The 24,084-nt window shown below is 35.8% G+C and overlaps 1 protein-coding gene across 1 annotated transcript in view; it reads left to right on the plus strand.

Moving 5' to 3' along the window:
* BRINP3 (BMP/retinoic acid inducible neural specific 3) overlaps positions 1-23,013 on the plus strand; it is a 406,055-nt gene extending 383,042 nt beyond the window's left edge. The window contains exon 8 of the mRNA XM_042975995.1: positions 21,698-23,013. Coding sequence (XP_042831929.1) covers positions 21,698-22,814 — 1,117 coding nt within the window. The 3' untranslated portion in view covers positions 22,815-23,013. The remainder of the gene's footprint in view (positions 1-21,697) is intronic.
* The last annotated feature ends 1,071 nt before the right edge of the window (positions 23,014-24,084 follow it).

Raw genomic sequence — 24,084 nt, forward strand, 5'->3', positions numbered from 1 at the left:
TTACAAACTCATTTCTTAACCTAATTCCAGTTGTATACTTTATCATATAATATCTTATTTCTTATTTGCACAGGAAGAAATAGAAATCTAAGGTTAGACAGAATGCCCTGGTTTGGTTTAATTATGCTGTTTCTTAATGAAAATTTTTTAGATCCTAACACAGCTTGGTTTGAAATCTGAGTTGTATTTCTGTGAGTTTGTGTGTGTGCATTTATGATTTGAAGGAAGAATATTAATGTAAAGATAAAAATAGTGAATACTCAGAATCACTTATGAGATTTATATCCTGTGCCCCAAAACACAATGTACTTGAGTTTAATCATACATTTGATGCCAATTAATCATACAGGTAATTAATAAAGGATAGAAGAACAAGTTTCATGGCACCATCAGATGACACTGAGAAATCTATTATTCAAATTCAAAATGGGATATTTTACAGAACTGATCTCATGTCTTCAAAAAGTCAATGGCATGGGGAGAAACCAAGAAAGACTGAAAAGATTTAAGGGAAGTAACTGTCTAATGAAATGAATAGAATCTCTTTGAATCCTGATTTTTAATAACATATATATATATATATATATATTCTTTTAACTATATATATATATATATATATATATATAGACTTTCAGAGGAATTTGAATATGGCCTGGGTATTAGTTAATAAGGTGTTTGGGGTGTTGGTGGGGCTTCCGGGGTCCAGAGTCAATGACCAAGAAAAATTCTTGAAGACCTCCTCGGTGCAAAAATATGATTTTATTAAAGCATGGGGACAGGACTGGTGGGCTAGAAGAGCTGCCCTGGGACCATGAGGAGAGACTGGTTATATACTAAGGAGTTGGGGGAGGTAAAGTCCAAAGGAAGTTTCCAGTGGGATTTTGATATGCTAAAGAAGACTCCCAGGATAGTGGAGGCCTAGCTATTGTCAAGCTAAGGTTGTTTTCCCCTCTAGCAAAGCATTAGAGTTAAGACTGGAGGAGTTCTCTGGGTACAGCAACATGTTTTACTCTGCCAGCCTCAAGTATTTGTCAATGGGCTGCAGGTTATAAGGAAATTGAGTTCTATCTTCCATTTCCTTTTGGCTTTGTTTCCCACATCACAATGGAGAGGTAATGTTGGGGTTCCAGGAAACGGAGTCTATAGGTTTCTGGAGATTAGGCTATAGATAAGATTGCCTTTTTCTTGTAATTTACTAAAATATTTATAAATAGATGGAGACTCAGGTCCTGCAGGACTATGATCTCTATCAGTTAACCATTTATTTTTCCCCTTTCCTTTGTTCTTTGGCAGCCAAGAGTGCCCAAGGAGTATCAGACACATCCCACCTGGGGGTGGGGAGTGTTTGCGGCCTGTCAGCTTGCCTTAGGCTGCTTCATCATTACTCACTGTCAATAAATTATGGTTACTTTTTGTTATGTGATAACTGCAATTGTGATTATGTAAGTTAATATTCTTCTAACATTTTAATTTTTGAGATGCATATTGAATTGCACACAGAGTATTTAAGGGTGAAATTAAAGATTTGCCTTAAGACCTTCTAAACTATCCCAACCTATCCCCCTCATAAAATGGGAGGAGGTAGATAAAATATGTAAAATAAAATGTTGGTAGTTGTTGAGGCTGACTAATGAATGAATACTTAGAACTTGAGTGGAATTCTTACTGTTGGTGTGCATTTAAAAATTTCAAATCTGGGGAGCCTGGGTGGCTCCGTCAGTTGAGCCTCCGACTTCGGCTCAGGTCATGATCTCACAGTTGAGGAGTTCGAGCCCCACGTCGGGCTCTGTGCTGACAGCTTGGAGCCTGGGGCCTGTTTCGGATTCTGTGTCTCCCTCTCTCTCTCTGCCTTTCCCCCGCTCATGCTCTGTCTCTGTCTCAAAAATAAAGATAAACATTAAAAAAAAAACTAAGAAAAAATTTCAAACTAGAAAATTGTTTAAAATTAATTAAAAAAATTGATTGTAGTGTCCTTAAGATCAGTTAGTATGTCTTTCCGGACTTCAGACAATTTACAGAGTAGGAACTTAAATAGCTATCAAATTGCATGTATTGTTATGTGCACATTTTAGTTTATACTAACACAAGATGTTTGTAGAAATGTGTTAAAGAAAAAAGTTTAAAGGTGGATACTACAATTTTAAAACCTTTAAAAAGAAGTTTCTTCTTAATTTACCCCGAATAACACAATGAAAAAGCACTAGGATAGAACAATTGGATTACAAAGGCATTTAGACCCTTTAGTTCTACAATTTGCAAAAGCATTATATTGAAAAGGTCATTATCTTTTGCATAGAGTAGGAGTTTAAATACCCAAAGTAGCGACAATTGCTCCATTTTAGCCAACTTTGACTTGATTTAAAGAGGTAATAATCTTTTTTAAGTTGGAGAATAACTGTAAGGATTATGGCATCCCTATACCCAAAGCACTGTTTTTTGTTGCCGTTGTTGTTTGTTTGTTTGTTTTTTAACAGTCATACAGGAAACCAGAAATCTGTCTTTGTGTACAGAATTTTCAGGAAACACAAAGCTCTCAAATTCATTGAGCAAAAGGCAAACATGAATGTATCGAAAGTATTTCATATGTAGATAGTTAAATATAGCTTCAGGTCATCCCTTTAATTCTCTTCAGGTAACTGCTCCATAAATAAGATCTCATATTTATCTCACTTAATTTTTGAATCAGAAAATCTATTAAGAAAGGTAATGGAAATGTATTCATTTGAAATTGTGTTTAGTCCCCTTAGAATGTTATGTTTACAGCAACTGCTGATATTGCAAGAACGTCTGATGGGCTTACGCCAGGGTGGGTATCCAGTTATATGGCGGTCATGCTACTTTGAATTTAATTTGTCAAACAAATAACAGAAAAGACAGCAGGTGTTTTTGTCTAACCCCATTGGTTATGATTAGAGATATTACAAAACTATGAAAATTAATGTTGACATACCACTTTGAAAGCTAATTTTCTCGAGTATGTGACATGCCATAGCATATCTGAAATGTGTGTATTCCCACTTGCCAGAACACCATATTATTTGTTGGAGCCTTTGGTTCTAAAAGCAGATGTTGTCTACTTCAATCAATTTTCAGCTATTAACGGCAGCTTTTAACTACATTTGTGAAAGGCAGATACCTCCAATTAGTATTTTTTGGGAGCAACATGAAGTTTATTCTGAGGAGAAAGTTATGGCTGCCAGAATCCATTGCAATGTAGCATCATGTAGATAAAAATTACCTAGTATAAGCAGTACTGTACACAGCTTTAGGGAACAACTTCATTTTGCCTCTGATTTTACACTACACAGGAAGCAATGAATGTTGATTATTGGTCTTAGTGGAATGGAAGGAAAAGAACAGAAATAGAGTGAATGGTTTAGCAAGTTAAGATGCACCAAAAAACTCCCCCAATGGCTGTCAGCTGTTTGGGATAATACAGTTGCTTTGTTTCTCAGAAGACTCCTCAGAGAAACATATACATTTACTTCAAATCTCATTTCCCCATTAATGTGTAAGGAAGCCAAATAGAAAGCTGAATTAGAACGTGTTCAGAAAATTAATTTTGTCTACTGTGTTTTATATGTAATCAGAGCCATTAAGCAAAATATTACTAAATCAAATATTAAAGCTACAATAAAAAACTGTCACCTTTGCTTTTCTGCAGCTATCCGTGACTGTGACGTGCAGGCTTCTCTCGTAGTCTGAATGTCTCTACATCTCCCTGTGTACAGAAAGCACTGAGCATAGGGGGCTATTAAGTCATCCTAAGTTATTTGATTTAATTGTTCAACCTTGACTTCTATTGCTAATACATAAAAACATTAAGCTTCTTTCCCATGTTCTTCTTTTCTTTAAGAAATGCAGTAAATAATAAGCTCAGATATTGATGATAAAATAAGAGATTTTTGATATGGATGGAAGTAATACCCATTGACTCTTCAGGGGAAAGGCAGATAGATGCTCTCTAGAGCATGTTATAAGAAGCTAGGATCTAGAAATATTTGTCAAGTTATAGGTGAGAAATCTATTCAAAGATTGACCCTTCTCTTTGCTCTTCAATTTTGCTTTATTCTAACATTTCCCCAAGTGGGATTTTTATTCCAAATACCCCTGTGCTTGACAAAAGAAAACTAAATGGAGTGAAATTTGATTGTTGAAGCATAGAACATAAAGTTGGGAACAAAAGGAAAAGAAATGGGTAATAATTTTCAGGCAAAGGCATTTCTACTTTGCTGAGAAATGTTGATACTATATCTAAAAGAACCTTCTGAAAATTGAAGATAGGCAAATTGAACAGGCTATGCGTATTTGTGTCTGCTAAATATGCCTCTCACTTTATAAATTTTCTAAGGAATTAGTTCATTTATCTGTCAGTATAATTTATTGAATGCATACTATGAGCCAGATAGTGTTTCTGGGAATAAACTGTAAATAAATGACATAAAAATTCCTACCTTCCCTGGAGCTAATATTCTGGTGAAGAGAGACATTTAAAACAACATGAAAATTAATGCTCCAAGAAAAATAAAGCAAAGAAGGGTGATAGGGAGGACTGGGGTGGGCAACAATTTTAAACAGGATATTTGCAGAAAGCCTCAGCTAAGAGAATAGAAGTTTAAACATCTGAAGGAGGTGAAATAAAAAACCAAACAAATGTATGATCAAGGGAGTCCCAGGACTAGGAAAAAGCTAATGTAAATGCCCAGAGGCAGGAGTAAAGGAGTGTTTTGTTCAGGAAGGGGTGAGGACGCAGTGAGGCAGATGTGGAGCTAGAGTGTGGGAACAAAATCCTGGTGAGGTTAGAAAGTGCTAGGGGGCATGGTTATGCAGGATCTTAGAGGTCACTCTAAGGACTTTTATGCTAAATGAGATGATTGGAGGGTTTTGATCTGAGGGGTGATGATCCTACCGCAGCCGTTAATGGAATCACAATGTAATCAGAAGAGAAGAATTTGGGAACTAAATGTTCATAGAGACAGTCAGTGCCACCTCAATCCATCTGTTCTCTAGATAATAATAATGTATTCAAAGGCACTTAGAGGAGAGCAGGAGAAGGAGTGGATGAATTTGACCCAATTGTTTTCAATACTTGTTAGGAAGAAAACATACTCTGCTATTTTCTTTTCATCTGAAAAACATGCCTTGAGTATTGAAATGGAAGTTGTAGATTTAATTTAATCCTGGGTTCTTTCCTGGGGGAATGTAGTGCCTGAGCACAACTCCCACCAAAACAACTGTGGCATTGATATATGGTGACAGGCGCCTTTCAGTTTGGAGTAGGAAGAGGTTGTACTTCAGGTCATTTGAGGGAGTAATATATGTGGGAATAAACTGAAGTGAGAAATAAAACATTTCTTGTAAGGGTCCAAATACTTACTATCGAAGACACTAAAACCACACTTTTGATTCACTGAAAAAGGAAAAGCATACATTGGATTTAAAAATTCAGTACATATTTATTGGTTTACTTTGTTTCACAATCTAGAATTGCACATGGATTCTCCAAACCTTTCATTGCAAAACAAAAGACATTCCAAAATATATAGAATATTCGACTTGGCTTATGTGGTGGCACAGTCAAAGGGGTCAGAATATATTAATACATAGAAATAGCCAATCATTTCAATAATATCAGTTAATGACTTATTATTTTTTTGAAATTCTACTAAATCCTCATGAACTAAGAAAACAAAATAAACTCTGAACATTCATTTGACATTGTTTCAAAAATAATTGCATTATAGGGATATGGCTGAGGCTAAAAGCACTGACTTAATTAAAATAAAATTTTTAACGTTTACTTTTGAGAGAGAGAGAGAGAGAGAGCCTGAGGGGGGGAGAGGCAGGGGAGGGGCAGAGAGAGAGGGAGACACAGAATCCTAAGCAGGCTCTAGGCTTTGAGCTGTCAGCCCAGAGCCAGATGCGGGGCTTGACTCACGAACTGTGAGATCATGACCTGAGCCGAAGTTGGACGCTTAACCAACTGAGCCACCCAGGCGCCCCTGACTTAATTTTTTTTTTTTTTTTTTTTTTTTTTTTTTTACATACCTCCACGTCCAGGTTTTATTTTAGACAAGCATTGAAAATCTTTCAGGTGTATTCAATAAAGCCTAAAGAATCCATATTCTTTCCCAAGTTGTTAATACTTTTGTTGATTGTTAAGTGTTTTCCGTCTTTTTTCAGTGACATAAAATCACTTGTCCAGTAAGCCAGTAGATTCAATTTTCTGCTTCAGATTGTCAGTCTTTATATATTTTGATTCCAATAAGTTCCAAGAATTTGGCTTGCTTGGGTTTTATTTTAGTTTTGCTAAAAATTAGTCACTTTTTGTTGAATTTCCTTCTAAAACTTTGTTATAGTTAGTACACAATTTGTAAGTTTGTTGTTTAAAGTTGTTCCACCCTAAGATAGCCCTCCATTCCTAAGTGCAACTGGTTTCTCTTTTCTTTTCTTTTCTTTTCTTTTCTTTTCTTTTCTTTTCTTTTCTTCTCTTTTCTTTTTTCTTCTCTTTTCCTTTCCTTTTCTTTCTTTCTTTCTTTTTTTTTCTTTCTTTTTTTTCCCCAGGAACAAGAAGATCAAGGAATTATTGTGTTTCAAAGTTTACATGCTTCTCTGAAACTTTTCATCTTGTTACTAGTAATCAATATGCTGCTACAAGTAACACAAAACTTGGCGAATTGAACCCTAAAAGGAAAGATTTTTCCTTTTTTTTTTTCCAGTAACAGGAATTCTGTAGAAAATCACTATTGGCAATGGTTCTGCAACTCGATGTTGTAGATGTTGCTGTTGTTGATGGTTCTTGATTATGGGACCAGTTTCCATGCTTTTGTTTGTTTGGTTTTTATTTTTGTCTTCCCTGCAACTTTTCTTGCATGTCTGTTGTCTTCAAACCATGGGACAGTTCTTGTTGCTTCGACATCAGAATCATTTTCAGGATCAGTAGCAAGACCAGGTGTGGTGAGCCATGGCTATTGACCTCTTTCAGAAAATAGAAGCTACCTCAGGCTCTTCCACCTCAGAGTTCTGTTTGTATCAGAACTGTGGCATGGGCCCAGTGCTAACCTCAAGGAAAACTGAGAAAGTAGGTCATTTTTGGCACACTGAACAAAATCAAGCTTCTGTTTGTAGAAATAAGGGACCCATGGGATATTGCATAGGCAATTAACAGCAAATAAAATATCCATTCTTAATTTATATAGTGTATATATATAAATATACAGCTTGACTTTGCCTCTTACACAACCAGATGCTATAACATCTGATATATATTAAGATAACTTCATAAGTGAAAACAGAATAGGCACGCCTGGGTAGCTCAGTCCTTGAAGTGTCCGACTCTTGGTTTCTGCTCAGGTCATGATCTCACAGTTTGTGAATTCAAGCCCTATGTGGGGCTCTGTGCTGACAGCTCTGAGTCTGCTTGGGATTTTCTCCCTCTCTCTCTCTGACCTTCCCCACTTGTGCTTGTGCTCTCTCTCTCTCTCTCTCTCTCTCAAGATCAATAAATAAACCACCTCCCTTAAAAAAAAAATTCAGAATGGAAAGAAATCTTGAATAAACTACTATGTTTAGATAAGGATGTGATTATGATAAAACTAATCCCCTTCCCTAGGTGAAACATTCCATGAAAACAGTTCATGATTATTCTCCAATAGGCTTATCCTATGCTAGAAGAATAAGGAAACATGACTAAAAATGTTTAAATAATAACAATTTAACTTCCGGAATCAAAGACAAGTTGGTTTTAGTCCTGGATCCACGTAGGTGTTGTTTCTCTTTCATGGAAGATACATATGACCTTAAAGTCTATTTATTACTGTTCCAAACAGAAGCTGAGGTAGGACCTACCCTTTTTTCAATTTAGTGATAGAACAGCTCTGAGACACACTGATCCAAATTACTTCAGAATATCCTTCATATATGGGGTACCTGGATGGGTTAGTTGGTTAAGTGCCTGACTTTGGTTCAGGTCATGATTTTGTGATTTGGGAGTTCGAGCCCTGCATCAGGCTCTGTAGAGCCTACGTGGGATTCTCTCTTTCTCCCTCTCTCTCTCTGTCCCTCCATCACTGGAACTGTCTCTCTCAAAATAAATGAACTTGAAAAAAAAAGGAAACACACACACACACACACACACACACACACACACACACACACAAACACAATAAAGTTAAAAGAAATACAAAAAAACTTCAACTTAAAAAAAATCTCTTTTGTACAACATGACTCCTTTTCACTGTCACATGGCTTTAACATAATCTATAAAATAATGGTTTTAAGATTATTATAAACACTATGATGATATTAAGATGTCAGTGTGAACTATGTTTTCATCTCACTTTCTGTTTGTTAATCCAGAAACAGTTTAGTGGCTCACATTTTCTCCAAAGCTTATGTGAACTGTCCAAACATTTCAGACAATTGTCACCTGAGGAGGTAGACTGAAATAATAATTATCTAGAAAAATATACTTTCTGGACATTTTTTCATATATGCCTTTTATCGGGTCCATAACATCATAGATAAAATAACGGAGTGGTGAAGAGCATGGATGCTTGCTCATTTTTATAGACAGTCTGTGCTGTTGCTTAAGAGGCTCCTTGTGGAAAATGATAGTACTCACTTCATAGACTTGTTGCAAGGGCTAAATGTTAATGTATATATGTAAAATGCTTAAACAGTCCTTGGCATATAGTAAGTGCTCTTTATGTATCTGTGATTATTACTTAATCGTGCACATGAGGATGTGTGATTATGGTGGTGGCTCTGAGGCCTGAAGAGAATGTGGTTTTGACCTCTAGTATATACACTTTCTGTAGATCTGACCAACTAGCTCTGGAATGGCCTTTGTTAACCCTTGGCTTGCAAATTACATATGATTTTATAAGGTCATACTATTTGTATTAGAATAGGTACTTATTCTATGTCTCATATATAGCCACACAAAAAGAATCAATTATCTGATTGTTTTACATCATGGTTTCAGCAGGTATTTGCATTATAATGTCTTTTTCCTTTTATTTTCCAAAGGATTGTTTGGAAGATTAAATTTATTTATTTACTAAATAAATTTGTTACTACTAAAGAATAATAAATGACAATGGTAATAAATGAAAACAAAAACTAAGGTAATTTAAAATTATTTTGTAAGCAAAACAATAATAATAACTAATTTCCAAATAATTTCAACATGGATTTATGGTTCAAAAATTAAATTAAGGCTAAACCTGCAGCACTAAGGAATAAACTTGTGGATTTTTCCCCCTGCCAACAGAACAGATTAAGCTCTTGAAGTGACATAAGTTTCTCTCTGTCTTTCTGCCAATTGATAAGAAGCTCCCATTTGTATTGTTGTGGTTTACCCTGCAAGTAAGAGAACCATACATTTTGAATACCCGTTTGATTTGTGTCACTGCTGATATCCTCCAGAGTGACTCATTTTTTTCCCTATCAGATGATATTTTGGTTAATGGAACATCTTGTGCGCTGAGGAAAAAAAGCGATGTTCTACATAATGTAAGTCTGCTTGAGAACCCAAGGATTAAAGTGATTGCTCTACTATTTGTTTTCTGAATAGATGTGGAATGGTCATTTGAGGTAATTCATCATTTTCTGTAGTCTCATTTGGAAAACAATGAGGCCGGGGAAGGCTAGACTTACTGAGTTGCTTCTGTTTTCTAAACAGTCATTTGCTCCACGTTTCTTTTCCACAGACTTAAATGTGATATTAAGTTGGTAGAAAAATTAGGAGATAATACCTGTCTTAGTCAATGTGGGCTGCTATAACAAAATTACCATAGACTAGGTGACTCGAACAATGAACTTTTATGTCAAACAGTTCTGGAGACTAGAAGACCAAGATCAAGGCACTGAAAGACTTGGTGTCTAGTGTGGGGTCACTTCCTCCTTCATAGATGGCCATCTCCTCACTGTGTCCTCACATGATGGAAACAAGGTGAGATAGCAGTTTAGGATCCCTTTTCTAAGGGCACTAATTCCATGGATGATGGCTGCATTATCAAATTACCTCCCAAAGTTCCTAACTCCTAATACTATCCATTGAGAAATGGGTTTCAACATATAAAATTTGAGTGCATATACACATCTGGTCCATTGTAATACCTGCATACTTTTCTTTCTGATGAACCAAATTATGTGAAATAGGGCCACAGGTTATAGTTATATTAGCAAGCTAAGTAAGCCAACTTTTTAAAATAGTTATTCCCTACATCATTGTACAAATTTTGCAACATTTAACACATTCACACACAAACCACAATATTTCCTTATTCCTATAAAAGGTGACATTTTAGGGGCAGAAGCACCCATTTTTTTCTGAGATTGTGGTATAATCATTAACTATATCTATGGTTCAGAGTATAGTATTTTATCTCCAACAGTAGGCAATGTTCATATAAAGCCACGGCCCTGAGCATGTGACTCTGAGACAGTTTTGATGGATAACAGAACTCTGGAAGGTGATTTTTTTGGTGTTTCTCACCCCCTCCCCCAATGGTCTACTTTCTGACAACGATAAAGCTCCGGAATCGCCATTTACATTAACACCTTAAAGATGACCAGTTTGGGGATCATAGTCCAGTCAACAAAATTCTTAAAGAATAACATACAATCCAGAAGGCTACATTGTTATTTGCTGTCCTAGCTGTTATATAACTTATAAATCTTCTATAATTTGGTCAGTCAGATTTGTTCCTTTAAGAAACTTATATGGGAATCCAAATTATTATCATAAAAGTTCTTAGTGATCATGGAATAAGAGCAAGTGATTTAGTTGATTGACTTTCTTTCCTAATGGCATTGCATTTTGACATCTAGATACATTAAGGTCACAAATGCTAATTTACCAAGAGGTCTGAGTCCACTCACCGTTCTGTCAGGGCAACCTCATGCTCAGATAATGCTAGATAAACATTGCTAAATATCACTATACTGAATCCCCAGCTTTCTTTGTCCTCATGTTTCCATCCTCTTTATTTAGATAAATAGTATTAAACATATGCAAATGCAATTACTGAGTCTGAAGTTACATTCTTTTGTTCCAATTTCTGAGTTAGGAGATAATCTTTTTTGTTTTTTTCAAAATTACTTCATATCTATCTTGTCTCCGTAGTACAGATTAATAATTAAATTAGCAGTCTGAAAATAATCCTCTGCAATATCACATTTGTAATTGCCATAAATTCAATGAAACCTTTTCAGTTTTGTAGTTAGAGTACAGCACTGGTATTCACATTATAGAATCAGTGTCATTCTTATACTACTCACAGTTGTTCAATAATTTGAGAAGCATAAATAATATATGTAATACTGATGTCTTATAAATTATAACTATAGTGCTTTCAGATTTTCAAATTTCTTCGTGTGGTACATAAAAACATGATTTTGCCAGTTTCTTGTCCTTTATTATCGAGATAATCAGGGTTAAGTTCTTGCCAAGTGGGAACAAAGAGCTGAAAATACATGTACGAGGGGACACCTGGGTGGCTCAGTCAGTTGAGCAACAGACTCTTGATTTCGGCTCAGGTGATGATCCCACGGTCTTGGGAGAGAGGCCCATGCTGGCCTCTGCACTGAACATGGTGCCTGTTTAAGATTCTCTCTCTCCTCCAGGCCCTGTCCCCTGCTCACTCTCTCTCTAAAATGAATAATAATAGTAATAATAATAACAATAAATAAAATTTAAAAAATAAAAAAGTAATTATTTTGTGTTTTTGAATGTAGAGATTATGCATTTTTCCCTTCTATTAACAATAAGGTGAGGGCAAGCACTCATTTGTCTCTCTTCCTTCACTAGATGTTTATTGCTATTGCTTTTGTTGTTTTTTAATCTGACTCTAAATCCATAGTGTCTGTCTTTCCAAACATAGTGGATCCCTAATTCAACTTCTTGCCTTTCAAGTGTACCAGACTTTGTCTTTGATACAGATCAAGCAAATGTACATCTTCCTTCATATTGTTCTTTATTTCAGTTTCAGCCTCTGAAGTTTACTGCATCTTACTTTCCATATCATAAATGCATTAAAAATAATTATTGCCAGAATTACTTGCCATTTTGTGTTGAGTTTTTCCACAGACTTAAGTCCATAATTCAATTTTGATTTAGCAGTTTGGTTTGGGAGGGTCAGGAAGGCATTTTATTGGTCTCTGGAATTCCAGTGAATATGCATTTTCTTTTTTCTGAGGAGCTTATATTCCAGTTAAGAAAACTAACATGTAGGGGTGCCTGGGTGGCTCAGTGGGTTAGGCGTCTGACTTCAGCTCAGGTCGTGATCTCATGGTTGGTGGACTCGAGCCCCACATTGGCCTCTGTGTCGACAGCTCAGAGCCTGGAGCCTGCTTCAGATTCTGTGTCTCCCTCTCTCTCTGTCCCTTTCCCACTTACTCTCTCTCTCTCCTTCTCTCTCAAAAAGAAATAAACATTAAAAATAAAAAAAAAGAGAAAACTGACATGTAGAAAATTACAGATATTATCATAAATAGTATACTTCAGTTGAAATGATATAAGAATCTATTAAACCACAATATATGTTTATACATGGTTTAATTACAAATACAGTAATATAGATAACTGATACATTTGTTCAAAGAATTAAGTTGTAGTTAATTAGATTGTCCAAAAGAGACTGTTTAGAGTAAAAATGGTCCAATTTGCATCTTGAGCTGGTTAAGCAGAAGAGAAAGGACATTCAATTCTAAAACAAGAAAATTCAATGTAGTTGAAATCGCGAATCATATATTTAGGGAAGGAAACAGGAGCAGCCTAAATGGAGGACATATTGAACTGAACAATGAAAGTTAAGTGTTGTCAGTTCGTAAAGGGATTCAAAATTAGGCAAAACGCATAGTATATATGAAAAAAATTGGGGTGTCATGCAATTAAAAATGGATCAATTTTAAGGGTAGTTTGTTAGTACACAAATGTAATAAAATGACAAAAAGAGCAGGTGCAAGGCTTCTAAAAACCAGGTTCTTGCTTTACTTGGGGCAGAAAGGGTTAAGCTGATATCCACCATTGCAGATAAGAGTGATTGTTGTATTAAGAGAGAAGAAAATGGTAAGTTCAGAGACATTCTACTTGGAAGGATGCTCCCCAGACAAACACAGGTATATCATAGACAGTTCATGTCATAATTATGTTCATGGGTATAAGAATAGATGGACACCAGATTTGGGAAAATTATATTTTGTTTACTTAATTGAAAAATATGCCTTAAATGTAAATAGTATGCTATTAGTTTTAGAAAAAAATGTTAAAATCTTTTAAATCATTTAAATAGTAGAGTTAGTAGAGAACATTTTATTGATGTTCTCTAAGTTGGTAAGAAATTGGTCATGAACCATACTTAAAAAAAAAAAAGATATTATGGTGCCTGGGTGGCTCAGTCAGTTAAGCGTTCAACTCTTGATATCAGCTCAGATCATGAACTCACGGTTGTGGGATTGAGCCCCCTATGGGACTCTACTGGGTGTAGAGCCTGCTTGGTATTATCTCCCTTTCTCTTTACCTCTCCCCTGCTCATGCTCTCTCTCTCTCTGTCTCTCTGTCTCTCTCTCTCTCTCTTTCTCTCAAAATAAATAAACTTTAAAAAATAAATATTTAAAAACTAGATATAATAAAAATAAGACATTTTTTAAAGGTTCATCACTTACTGGATATCAAGAAAACATATGAAATATTAACAAAAAAGTACAATGGACATTTCCAATTTAGTCTTAAATTTGCTCTTTCAACTTACTCTCTTGTTCACTAATTTATTCACTCATGTAAAATTTATATTACATTTGAAGTATTAGGATCAGAGATGAACACATCTGTGAAGTATGAAATGGAGTGTTCTCTTCATAAGTATTTTATTTTAAATTCCTAAATTATATTATTTAGATTTTCAAATTTAGATCCATAATGCACAATTTTAAGACCAATAAAGGTTTAGAAGGTTTTAATGGGGGAATTTAATCATAGACATCATAAATTGATTTAGCATGTATTGATGAAGTAAGCAAATATATATTTTTCTTCACAGAATGTGTAATATAATGACAGACATAAATTATTTGGTAATAATAACTTAGTGTAAAGGGCATTATAATGGATGAAAACCAGGACGTCTTGGTGCACTTAGGAGAAGCTAGATTTCCCCATCTTTGTGAAATAATTACATTTGTGTCAATGTTCATCAATTACACTAACCACTTTTAATAGCTGAACTTGCACATAATAAATACTTTTTAAACCTTTTTTTTTAAAAAAAAATTATGTTTATTTATTTCTGAGAGAAAGACAGAAAGTGAGTAGGGGAGGGGCAGAGAGAGAGGAATACACAGAATCCGAAACAGGCTCCAGGCTCTGGGCTGTCAGCACAGAGCCTGATGCAGGGCTTGAACTCACAGACCTTGAAATCGTGATCTGAGCCAAAGTCAGATGCTCAACCGACTCAGCCACCCAGGAGCCCCACTTTTTAAATCTTTTTAACTTAGTATCTAATGTGATTTAATGAGCGAGGTATTCCAATTTTTGGTAATCTTTGGAAGAAAATGAAATGTGAACCCTAATGAGGAAAATATTGGGGTTCTTTTGGTAATATCTTCTCTTTATTTATAATAACGTAATTGTGTTCGTTTTCACATGCTTCACATTTCACACCCTGAATGTTGACCTGTTTCTTTTCATATTTTATGTCACAAGTAAAAGAAAAACATATTTATTGATGTTTTTTGAACTATAATATCAAATGCAGCATCTTTGGGGACAAAGTGTTTCAGTCGCTCTCTAAGAAGTAAGCAGATTGGTCTCTGTTACACCATTCAACCAAATGAATTACAAATTAGTTAGACTGAAACCTTTTAGTTTGATGTTGTCCCATGCATTAATTTTTGCTTTTGTTGCTTGTACTTTTGATGTCATATCAAAAACAAAATCACGGGGAGTAATAAAGACCAGGGATGTGTTTTCAGTTCTATCACTTACTGGCTGTTGGAATTGGGGCAGGTTTAAGTTATTTAAGCTTTAAAAGGCATGTCCTTATCTACAAATTGGGGCAGTAAGCATCCTTACTGTGAGTATTGAGAATCATGAGGAGTAAATAAATAACGCCTGTTAACGTACTGTATTTCTGATAAATCCTCGATGAATGTTACTTATCAGCTAATAATTTCTTTAGAATACAGCAAACACCTACAACTGTTCTACTCACTTCTTCGTTGTCCTTCTGCAAGCCAAATTATTAGTAGATACTTCAGTTTACATTAATAAATCAAAATGTGTGTATATATGTGTCCATAGGTCTCTAGATATATATTGATATACCCACGTAGTATATAGATGCTTCCTTGGGGACTTTTTGATAATGACATTCTTTTTCTTGGGGTGTAAACTTGTTTCCAAGATTGAAACTACTATTATGTGTTGGAGGAGGTGTCAACATGAGCCCCAGGCCCCATCGCCAAGGCTGAGATGGCCAGAACAACAGAAATGGAAGACGGCGAGTGACAGAATATTATTTGGTTATTACCCGCCTGTGACTGAGCTAATAATCAGCTTATGATTGTTTAAATAGCCGTGGGTGCTTAATACCAAATTCATATTTAGTTTAAGGTATTAGAGTCTGAGAAACACAAATCTATGAAGGCTAAAACAAAATTCTTTATGCGAAAAACTGATATTGAACTTCAAAAAGATGCTGAAATTATATTGTTTAGGTTTTAAGATTTGGATCCACATTGCACAGATTTGGAGAGCAATAAAAGATTAGAAGGTTGAAATAAGAGACCTTTGAAATAAGATTATTAGTGCTCAGAGAGGATTTAACCGTGAGAGGAGGTAATTGTTTTTGTATCAACATATGTTCCAATACCTCAGTGCAAACCATTATACATCACAATATATGTCCTGAACTTGAGCAATATTGCCTTTACACATGGTTTAGAGTTTCAAAACTGTCACAAAGAGGCTGTACATGTACTTTTAAATACAGTCTTAATTGTGTTATCAATAACTAGGTCTATTTTGATAAAGGTGAAACACAGACATACAGTGTAATATGCATGTGATGCATGAATTGTCATAGAAGAAATAAAATCTTCAGTTTTCTGGAGGAAAGGAACTGCATACAGCGACATTTCTTTAAAAGATAACACTAGTAATAACAGCGATAATAGGATTAAGCATTTACATTTATTTTCCATTTATTCTGTGCATAGGCACTCTTAAGTACTTTTGAAATTGTGCTTTAATTTTTACAACTACCTATATTTTATTCCCAATTTACATATGAGGTAAGTGAAACAAGGTTCAAAGTTGATAGTTGGCTCCCCAGAAGCGATCGAAGCCAATATAGTGTTGTGTGACTCAAAAACCTAAACTTTATATCATAATTAAAAGTTATTTTATTTTTGATGCTGTCTGCCTATAGCAAAACATAGATACTTTCCGTAAAGTCATTTGTTAAGCACTTTTTCTTGCTATCCCATGGAACACTTTCGACAACATTTAAAAAATAATATTTGAATTTGCTTCTCTGAGTTTGTCTTCATTGTAATAGTTAATAGATGTGTAATGGAGAAAGTCATTGAAACTACGAACCTCAGTATTTTTTAAATATTAAAATGACGTTAACCTTTAGAAGCAACTGTGAAGAATTTTCAATAATGAATACAAAGTAGCTGGCCCATGACATGGGAGATATTCACTAAATAATTAATATTACTGTAACATAGTAGAATTCATTTATTAAGGCAGGATTTAGTATTTGCTTTGTCTTCAGTGAATGCACATGGCAAATTTTTCTAATGTAAGGTTTACAAATTTTAGTGTATATGGTGGCCACAAGCCCCACATACATGTAAATTCAAAGTCATTTGCTGGTGACTCTTCTCCACAGAAATCTTAACTTTTCTCTACCTTTTTGGACACAGTTTGTTAATACTTACCTCTTTTGGGGAGAGCGCAAGTGAGGAAGGGGTAGAGAGAGGGGCCAGAGCATCCAAAGCAGGCTCTGCACCTACAGGCTGACAGTAGTGAGCCCAATGTGGGACTTGAACTCAGGAACCACAAGATCATGACCTGAGTCGAAGTTGGACGCTCAACTGACTGTGCCACCCAGGTGCCCCCTTTGGACATATTCTTACATGCTGATGGCTAGCTTCTTTTTAAAGAGCCCCTTGTAGATATTTGGGTTGTTAATTTTCTTACAGCCTACGTGTACATAATGTCCTCTGGGATTGCATATTCCCGGGCCCTGTTCCTAGAAATTCTTATAGTATCTTTGGAGTGAGGCCCAGGAATCTGTTTCATCAATCACACTTACTATCATTCAAAAGCTATAAGCATTGCATTCATACTGTTTTATTATGAGCAGCTACTGTGTGTGACACAGTGATGATGGGGTTTATATGTTACATCATTTCACCCTGGTCAAAGGCTGGCAAGTGCAGTCACACATTAAAGCATGAAGGTTCAGACAGTTATCTGCAGTCCCCAGGGTCACACAGAACCAAACTTTGAACCAGTGTTTTTTTGAGCTTCTGCTTAAGATTCAGACCCGTCCCAGATCACCAGGTAAACTCTGGCCCCAGAATGAGGTATCCATCTTCCAGTCTCAGATAACATGTATCCTGTGGAGAAGAACAGATCTTAAATACACAGGGAACATCACATGTCAAACAGGGAAAACTGCTTAAACGGCTGTCTAAAGTTCTCAAATTAGGATGCCACGGGATTCCTCAAATATAAACATGCTATAGGCTTTTAACTTAAATTTTACATTTGCACTTAATTTTGGAAGGCAGTTTTCTCTTTTTAATACTATCCCATAAAAGCTTTGTAGAAATTATTTTCAAAATGCAAACTCTGTTCCTGATAGATAAGGAGTTCCTCCCCTTCCTGAAATGCTATATATCATAGTAGTTATCACACATCAATGGCTTTTTTAAATGTTGTCTTTCATTTTTTTTTTTTTTAAGAGAACAAGGGAGTGGGGTTGAGGGGCAGAGAGAGAAGCAGAGACAGAATCTTAAGAAGGCTCCACACTCAGTGCAGAGCCCTATATGGGGCTCGATCTCACGACCCCGGGATCTTGACCTGAGCTGAAATCAAGAGTAAGAGACTTAACTGACTGAGCTACCCAGGTGCCCCAATGCTGTCTTCTACTATTTCTGTCTTCTGTTCTTCCATAATCCATAGTTCTTTCACTTTAATTTGTCTTTCCCTCCCTCCTTACTCTACTTCCTCCTTTCTCCTTTCCTTTCTTACTTCCTGTATTAGTAAATATTTATTGAAGTGCAATTAAGTAGATGTCATACACAACACCACATGCTTGACAAAGAGTAGCAAAAGACCTGCCTGCCAGTAGCCCATCTTCTGACATTGCAACCTCTATCCTTAACCCTAGTGACACCAGATAGCTTGTGTGAACAAAAGCTGTATACCAGACTTAAACAAAAAATTGGTACTCTTTTGCTTAAACATTTAGGTATTTTTTAAACAGTGTTTAAAAAAATACTCAATACAGCTTACTTTTCATTTATTTTACATTAATTACATTAATTTATAAATTTAACCATTAAACTCATTTAAAATAAATTTCAAATTTATATTTATATTAAATATATATTAAATATAAATTTATGTTATAAATTTATATTTATATTCCAATTTAAAATTGTTTAAAGTAAAGAGAAAGCAGTCAAATTTTTCTTTGCTGGGAAAAATAAAGGTACGTGGTTTTTTGGGTAAGTGAAAAATCCAGGGTAGGCTTCTCTCTTTATTTTTGGCTCTTTGTTTAGCCTAGATTTTGCCAGGATTATTTTTTCCTTTAAAAATCTATTCCCTACTTGTGAAATAAAGTAAAATAGTCAAAAGGTAGGTAGTAGGGGAGAAAGGACAAGCAAAAAAGAAGAAAATCCACATGCTAACTCTTCCAGCCCAGGGTACGGGAGCTTTGACAGCGTGCCAAGTTATCAATATTCATACATGACAAGCTGAAACCCGCAAAGCTGAAACACATTCCTTCAGTAATGCATCTGTGGGGATGTGAAAAGGATTGGAGGAGATTGAAAGCTGAAAAAGCCATTGCTTTTCTAAAGTGTCCAAATGCTTCTCTCTACAGTGCCCTAGTTTTGTGAGCTCTGTCTTTAGCCTTAAGGTCCATTTATTTCGTTTTTTTGTTTGTTTGTTTGTTTGTCCTTATGATTTGGAAACATGATTAGAGCTTACAGTGAAAGATGAATTGGCTAAGGGAATTTATGCTTTGGTTTCAGGGAGGAAAATATAATTTCCAATCCAGATAGGATATATATTTTATATTCTTTATATTAGAAAGACAAAAGTAGAGTTACAGAAGACAGAGAGAGAGAGAAAGGAAGGAGGAAGGGAAGGAAAGAAGGAAGGAAGGAGAGAGAGACAGACAGGAGGGAGGGAGGAAGGAAAAGGGAGAGAAGAAAGAGATAGAGAGAAGTCAATAGGGCAAGACGTTAATGGCCTGTGAAAGAGAAAATTGATGAAATATATGTATCAGTAACTACATATTAAAAATTAGTAATAATTTCTATGTATCTAGACTGAATACAGAAATAAATCAAGTTATTTCATAAACCACAAAAGGAGGCTTTTTGCACATTTCTTCTGTGGGAAGAAAACAAGAAGCATCATATATAGATGTCTGACTCATGAAGTGCCAAAGAGCCTCACATCATTCACAACTCTTGAGTGTACTCCTGGGAGATTTTTTTTTTTCTGAGAACTTGTTTTTAAATTATCTAGAGAAAGTTCGAAGTGAATTTAATAGGTTCAGTTTTGCTGTCAGTGTTTTTCGGTGTGAGAAATAATTAAGAGGACAGTATTTTATGCTTTGGTTGAGTTTGGTTTATTTATTTTTCTTCTTTTCTTCTGGGTCTATAGCAAACAGTTTCATTTAGTAAAGGTGGAAAAGAAAGGCTTTTCATATATTTAATTGTGGAAATGTCAAAGTGTACGTTGTGTAACTCCACTTCCTAGCTGGGTCTTTACAATTGAATTAAATGTTCTTTTTAGAGCTTTAAATTTCACTCAAAATTACACTTACGAAGAAAATGTCTTTTAATTCATCTGTGCATTTGACTTAAGATTCCGTAAACATTAACGGGCTGTGATCTCCTAGCATGCTACCTGGTACTGTGCTGTATACTGATAAATAGGCCTACAGGGTTCTGGCAAGCTGGTTAGTATATTTGACAGAGGAAATAGAGTACGGACAAGTAGGTACCAGTAATATAAAATCTAAAATTAAAAAAAAGGTACCATGAAAAAAAGAAGTGAGTGTTATCAGAGGGAAGAAAGGAGTCATTTAATTTATTTGGGAAAACAAAGAAAAGCTCACTTAAAAAAAGTAAGTGTTGCATAGCAAGGGGAGGCTGGGCAGGGACCAAAAATGACTATGTAATATAAATAGCTCAAATATTGTTCTGAGTATCTTAATAGATTGCTTTTATTAATTATTTGCACAGATTAATACCTGTGCTTTACCAATCGTCTCCATAAACAAATTCTTTAAACAGCAGCAGCATACAGGTATAAAGGATCGAGTGTAATAGATTTCGCTGAAAATCTCATAGGTACTAAATAATGAACACCAGAAAAGCATAAGAATATTAAAGATAGATACACTGTGAAATATTCTAAACACAAGCATACCGTCTGAGCCTATTTTTCCCAAGAATGCAATATGGGAGACATCACTATTCCCACTCTTCACGTGAGAGAACGACAGGTTACAGACGCCCTTCAACTTCTCCCTAATCACATGGCTAGTGTGAGATAGCAGCATGATAAAAACAAAGAATTATCTGATGACAGGGCCACACATTTCACTTCGTTATTTTACTGAGATTTTAAACACACCAAAAGAGTTTGAATAATGTGGGAAAACAGGGAAAAGCAAAATCTGACATTTGCATCATGAAGAAAAAAATGTTAATGATTCTAATCAAACACGTCAAACTGGCACACTTAACTCTTATTAAAACAACTTGTAGTTGGTTTTAACGAGATATTTTCAACAATATTGTTAAGCAGCCTGTAAGAATAAAGCCAAACACGTTTTAATAATATTTTCCCTCTCAGTGGGTACTTGTTCTGTCAATGTTGATAACACCCCGGGATTTAAATACATTGATTGACATTTTAGAGTTGTTTATTTTTCTTTCATTTTTATTTTACTTTCTATTTAGCTGCCTACCACATCAGTGCTTTATGAAGCTAAGAGTGAATGAATGAGCCGTCCTCATGTATACGCTGTAATTCTACTGTAGATATTTTACGATAATATCACTTTTCTTTCCTGTTGCTGGATAGCATTTCAAAACAATAACCGACCCAATTACGTTCACAGTCAGCCTCTGAGTACCCTAGTGAAATGGCATGCAATCTCATTGGAAGGTATCCCGTGGGCTATTCTAGATCTAATCTTGTGCAGTGAAGAATGGAAACAATTATACAGTATAAATATATATAACATATATAAATGTTATATAAATATGTATCGTTTTCCATCATAAGCCGTATAGCTCTTTTACCTCAGTTAAGTAACTGGAAATAACCTGAAGAAATGATAAAGCTTTCAGAGCTAAGGTTAACTTTGTTGCGGTACACAAAGAACATGTCTTTGTATTTACACGGAGCCGTGCTGTTTTGTGTTTCTAGAACCTCAACCTACTGGCTCACTCGCATCCAGTCTTTTCTCTACTGCAACGAGAACGGCCTCCTGGGCAGCTTTTCGGAAGAGACGCACTCGTGCACGTGTCCGAACGACCAGGTGGTGTGCACCGCGTTCCTGCCCTGCACGGTGGGCGACGCTTCGGCCTGCCTGACCTGCGCCCCGGACAACCGCACCCGCTGCGGCACCTGCAACACCGGCTACATGCTGAGCCAGGGGCTCTGCAAGCCGGAGGTCGCCGAGTCCACCGATCACTACATCGGCTTCGAGACCGACCTGCAGGACCTCGAGATGAAATACCTGTTGCAGAAAACGGACAGACGAATAGAAGTCCATGCCATTTTTATCAGCAACGACATGCGCCTCAATAGTTGGTTCGACCCCTCCTGGCGCAAGCGGATGCTCCTCACCTTGAAGAGCAACAAGTACAAGTCAAGTCTGGTCCACATGATCTTGGGTCTCTCCTTACAGATTTGCTTAACTAAAAACAGCACCCTGGAGCCAGTGCTGGCTGTTTACGTCAATCCCTTCGGAGGCAGCCACTCAGAGAGCTGGTTTATGCCTGTGAATGAAAACAGCTTTCCAGACTGGGAGCGGACTAAGCTGGACCTCCCACTGCAGTGTTATAACTGGTCGCTGACTCTGGGGAACAAATGGAAGACATTTTTTGAGACAGTGCACATCTACCTGAGGAGTCGCATCAAGTCAAACGGCCCCAATGGCAATGAGAGCATTTACTACGAACCTCTGGAATTCATTGACCCTTCCCGGAACCTGGGTTATATGAAAATCAATAACATTCAAGTGTTTGGTTACAGCATGCACTTTGACCCTGAAGCAATTCGGGACTTGATTTTGCAGCTGGACTACCCCTATACTCAGGGATCCCAGGACTCAGCACTTTTGCAACTTCTAGAGATAAGAGACCGTGTAAATAAACTCTCCCCACCTGGTCAGCGTCGTCTAGATCTTTTCTCTTGCTTGCTTCGTCATAGACTCAAGCTGTCTACCAGTGAGGTGGTGAGGATCCAATCTGCTCTGCAGGCGTTTAATGCCAAATTGCCAAACACAGTGGATTATGACACGACCAAATTATGTAGTTAACCATAAATGTCAAGCACAACCCAAAATCTTGGAGGAGTTTTTACAGTGCTTTTGTGGAACAGTTTATGTTTGGAAGAGTACATTTAAATTGTCTTTTCAATATCTGTCTTATATCAGTCAATAACATTGGATGGCAATTTACACACATGAACTTGCTGACAATGAATATATTATACTGCAGTTTTGGTTTATGAATGAAATAAATACTGACACCAGTCTAGAAGACATTCTACTTTTTACAATAAATTTCATTTGTAATTTTATATGTTCCGTGGCAATGCTTTTGTGCATTACATCCTCTAGAGGGAACATAAAAAGATACCAATAAAATTTTGTAGCTGAACAGTTATTAAAAAGAAGTGCTGTGGGATTCCTTTTTTCCATGAAATGAGTTTTATTTTGATGTAGCTTGTTAGAACCTGGGGAAAATTCACCAAGAGTTTTTTAACATTTGAAGGTCCCCTTCAATAGCCTTTAGAGAGAACCCAACTAGGTAGAATGTTTAGTATTCAGTTGTATTTTCATGGTCGACAGCAGAATGGCAGTGGTAACTTTATTACCTGTGCTTATAAATCATTCCTAGAGATACCATCATTATTAAAATAAACAGATAGACTATTTCCCAACTAAATATGAGAACATTCTGGCAAACATAAAGAAGAGTCAGTGTGATTAGAAGCTCATGGAGAAAGTAAACCCTTTATTTCCTTAGCAACGTGCTTTGGTCTTGCTTTTTTTTCTAAATTCTAATAACCAATAATCAGCATACTCTGAATAATCATTTTCATTTCAAGTACTGAAAAACCTAGTTATTCCAGCACTTTACCAAAGTCAGTAAAATAACATTTCTAGAATTCACAAGTTGTAATGTGTTGGTATAAAATAAAGAAGCAAATAAGTAATTCAAATGTAAATAGACATTTTGTTTTTCTCTCAGAGAAACTGCTATTACTAAAGTATATTTTGAAGACTAAACTCCTTCAGTATAAAACTGATTTTCGTTCAGAGTTTTGGCTTGAAATTTAAGTTGACCTCCCATATTACACATGATATAATATTAGATATATAATTTGTACTTTTTTCTAGAAATTTAAATTGAATTTTTGTTTAGACACATAGCTGTATCTGTAGTGTGGTTATGATATTTGTCACTCAGCACTTGTCTAAATATTTTATAAATTTTTTTTTTAATTTTTTTCTTAACATTCGTTTATTTTTAAGAGAGAAAGTGAGAACACGAATGGGGGAGGCACAGAGAGACGGATACACA

This window comes from Panthera tigris, chromosome F3, assembly GCF_018350195.1.
Source record: "Panthera tigris isolate Pti1 chromosome F3, P.tigris_Pti1_mat1.1, whole genome shotgun sequence".
NCBI classification, from domain to species: domain Eukaryota; kingdom Metazoa; phylum Chordata; class Mammalia; order Carnivora; family Felidae; genus Panthera; species Panthera tigris.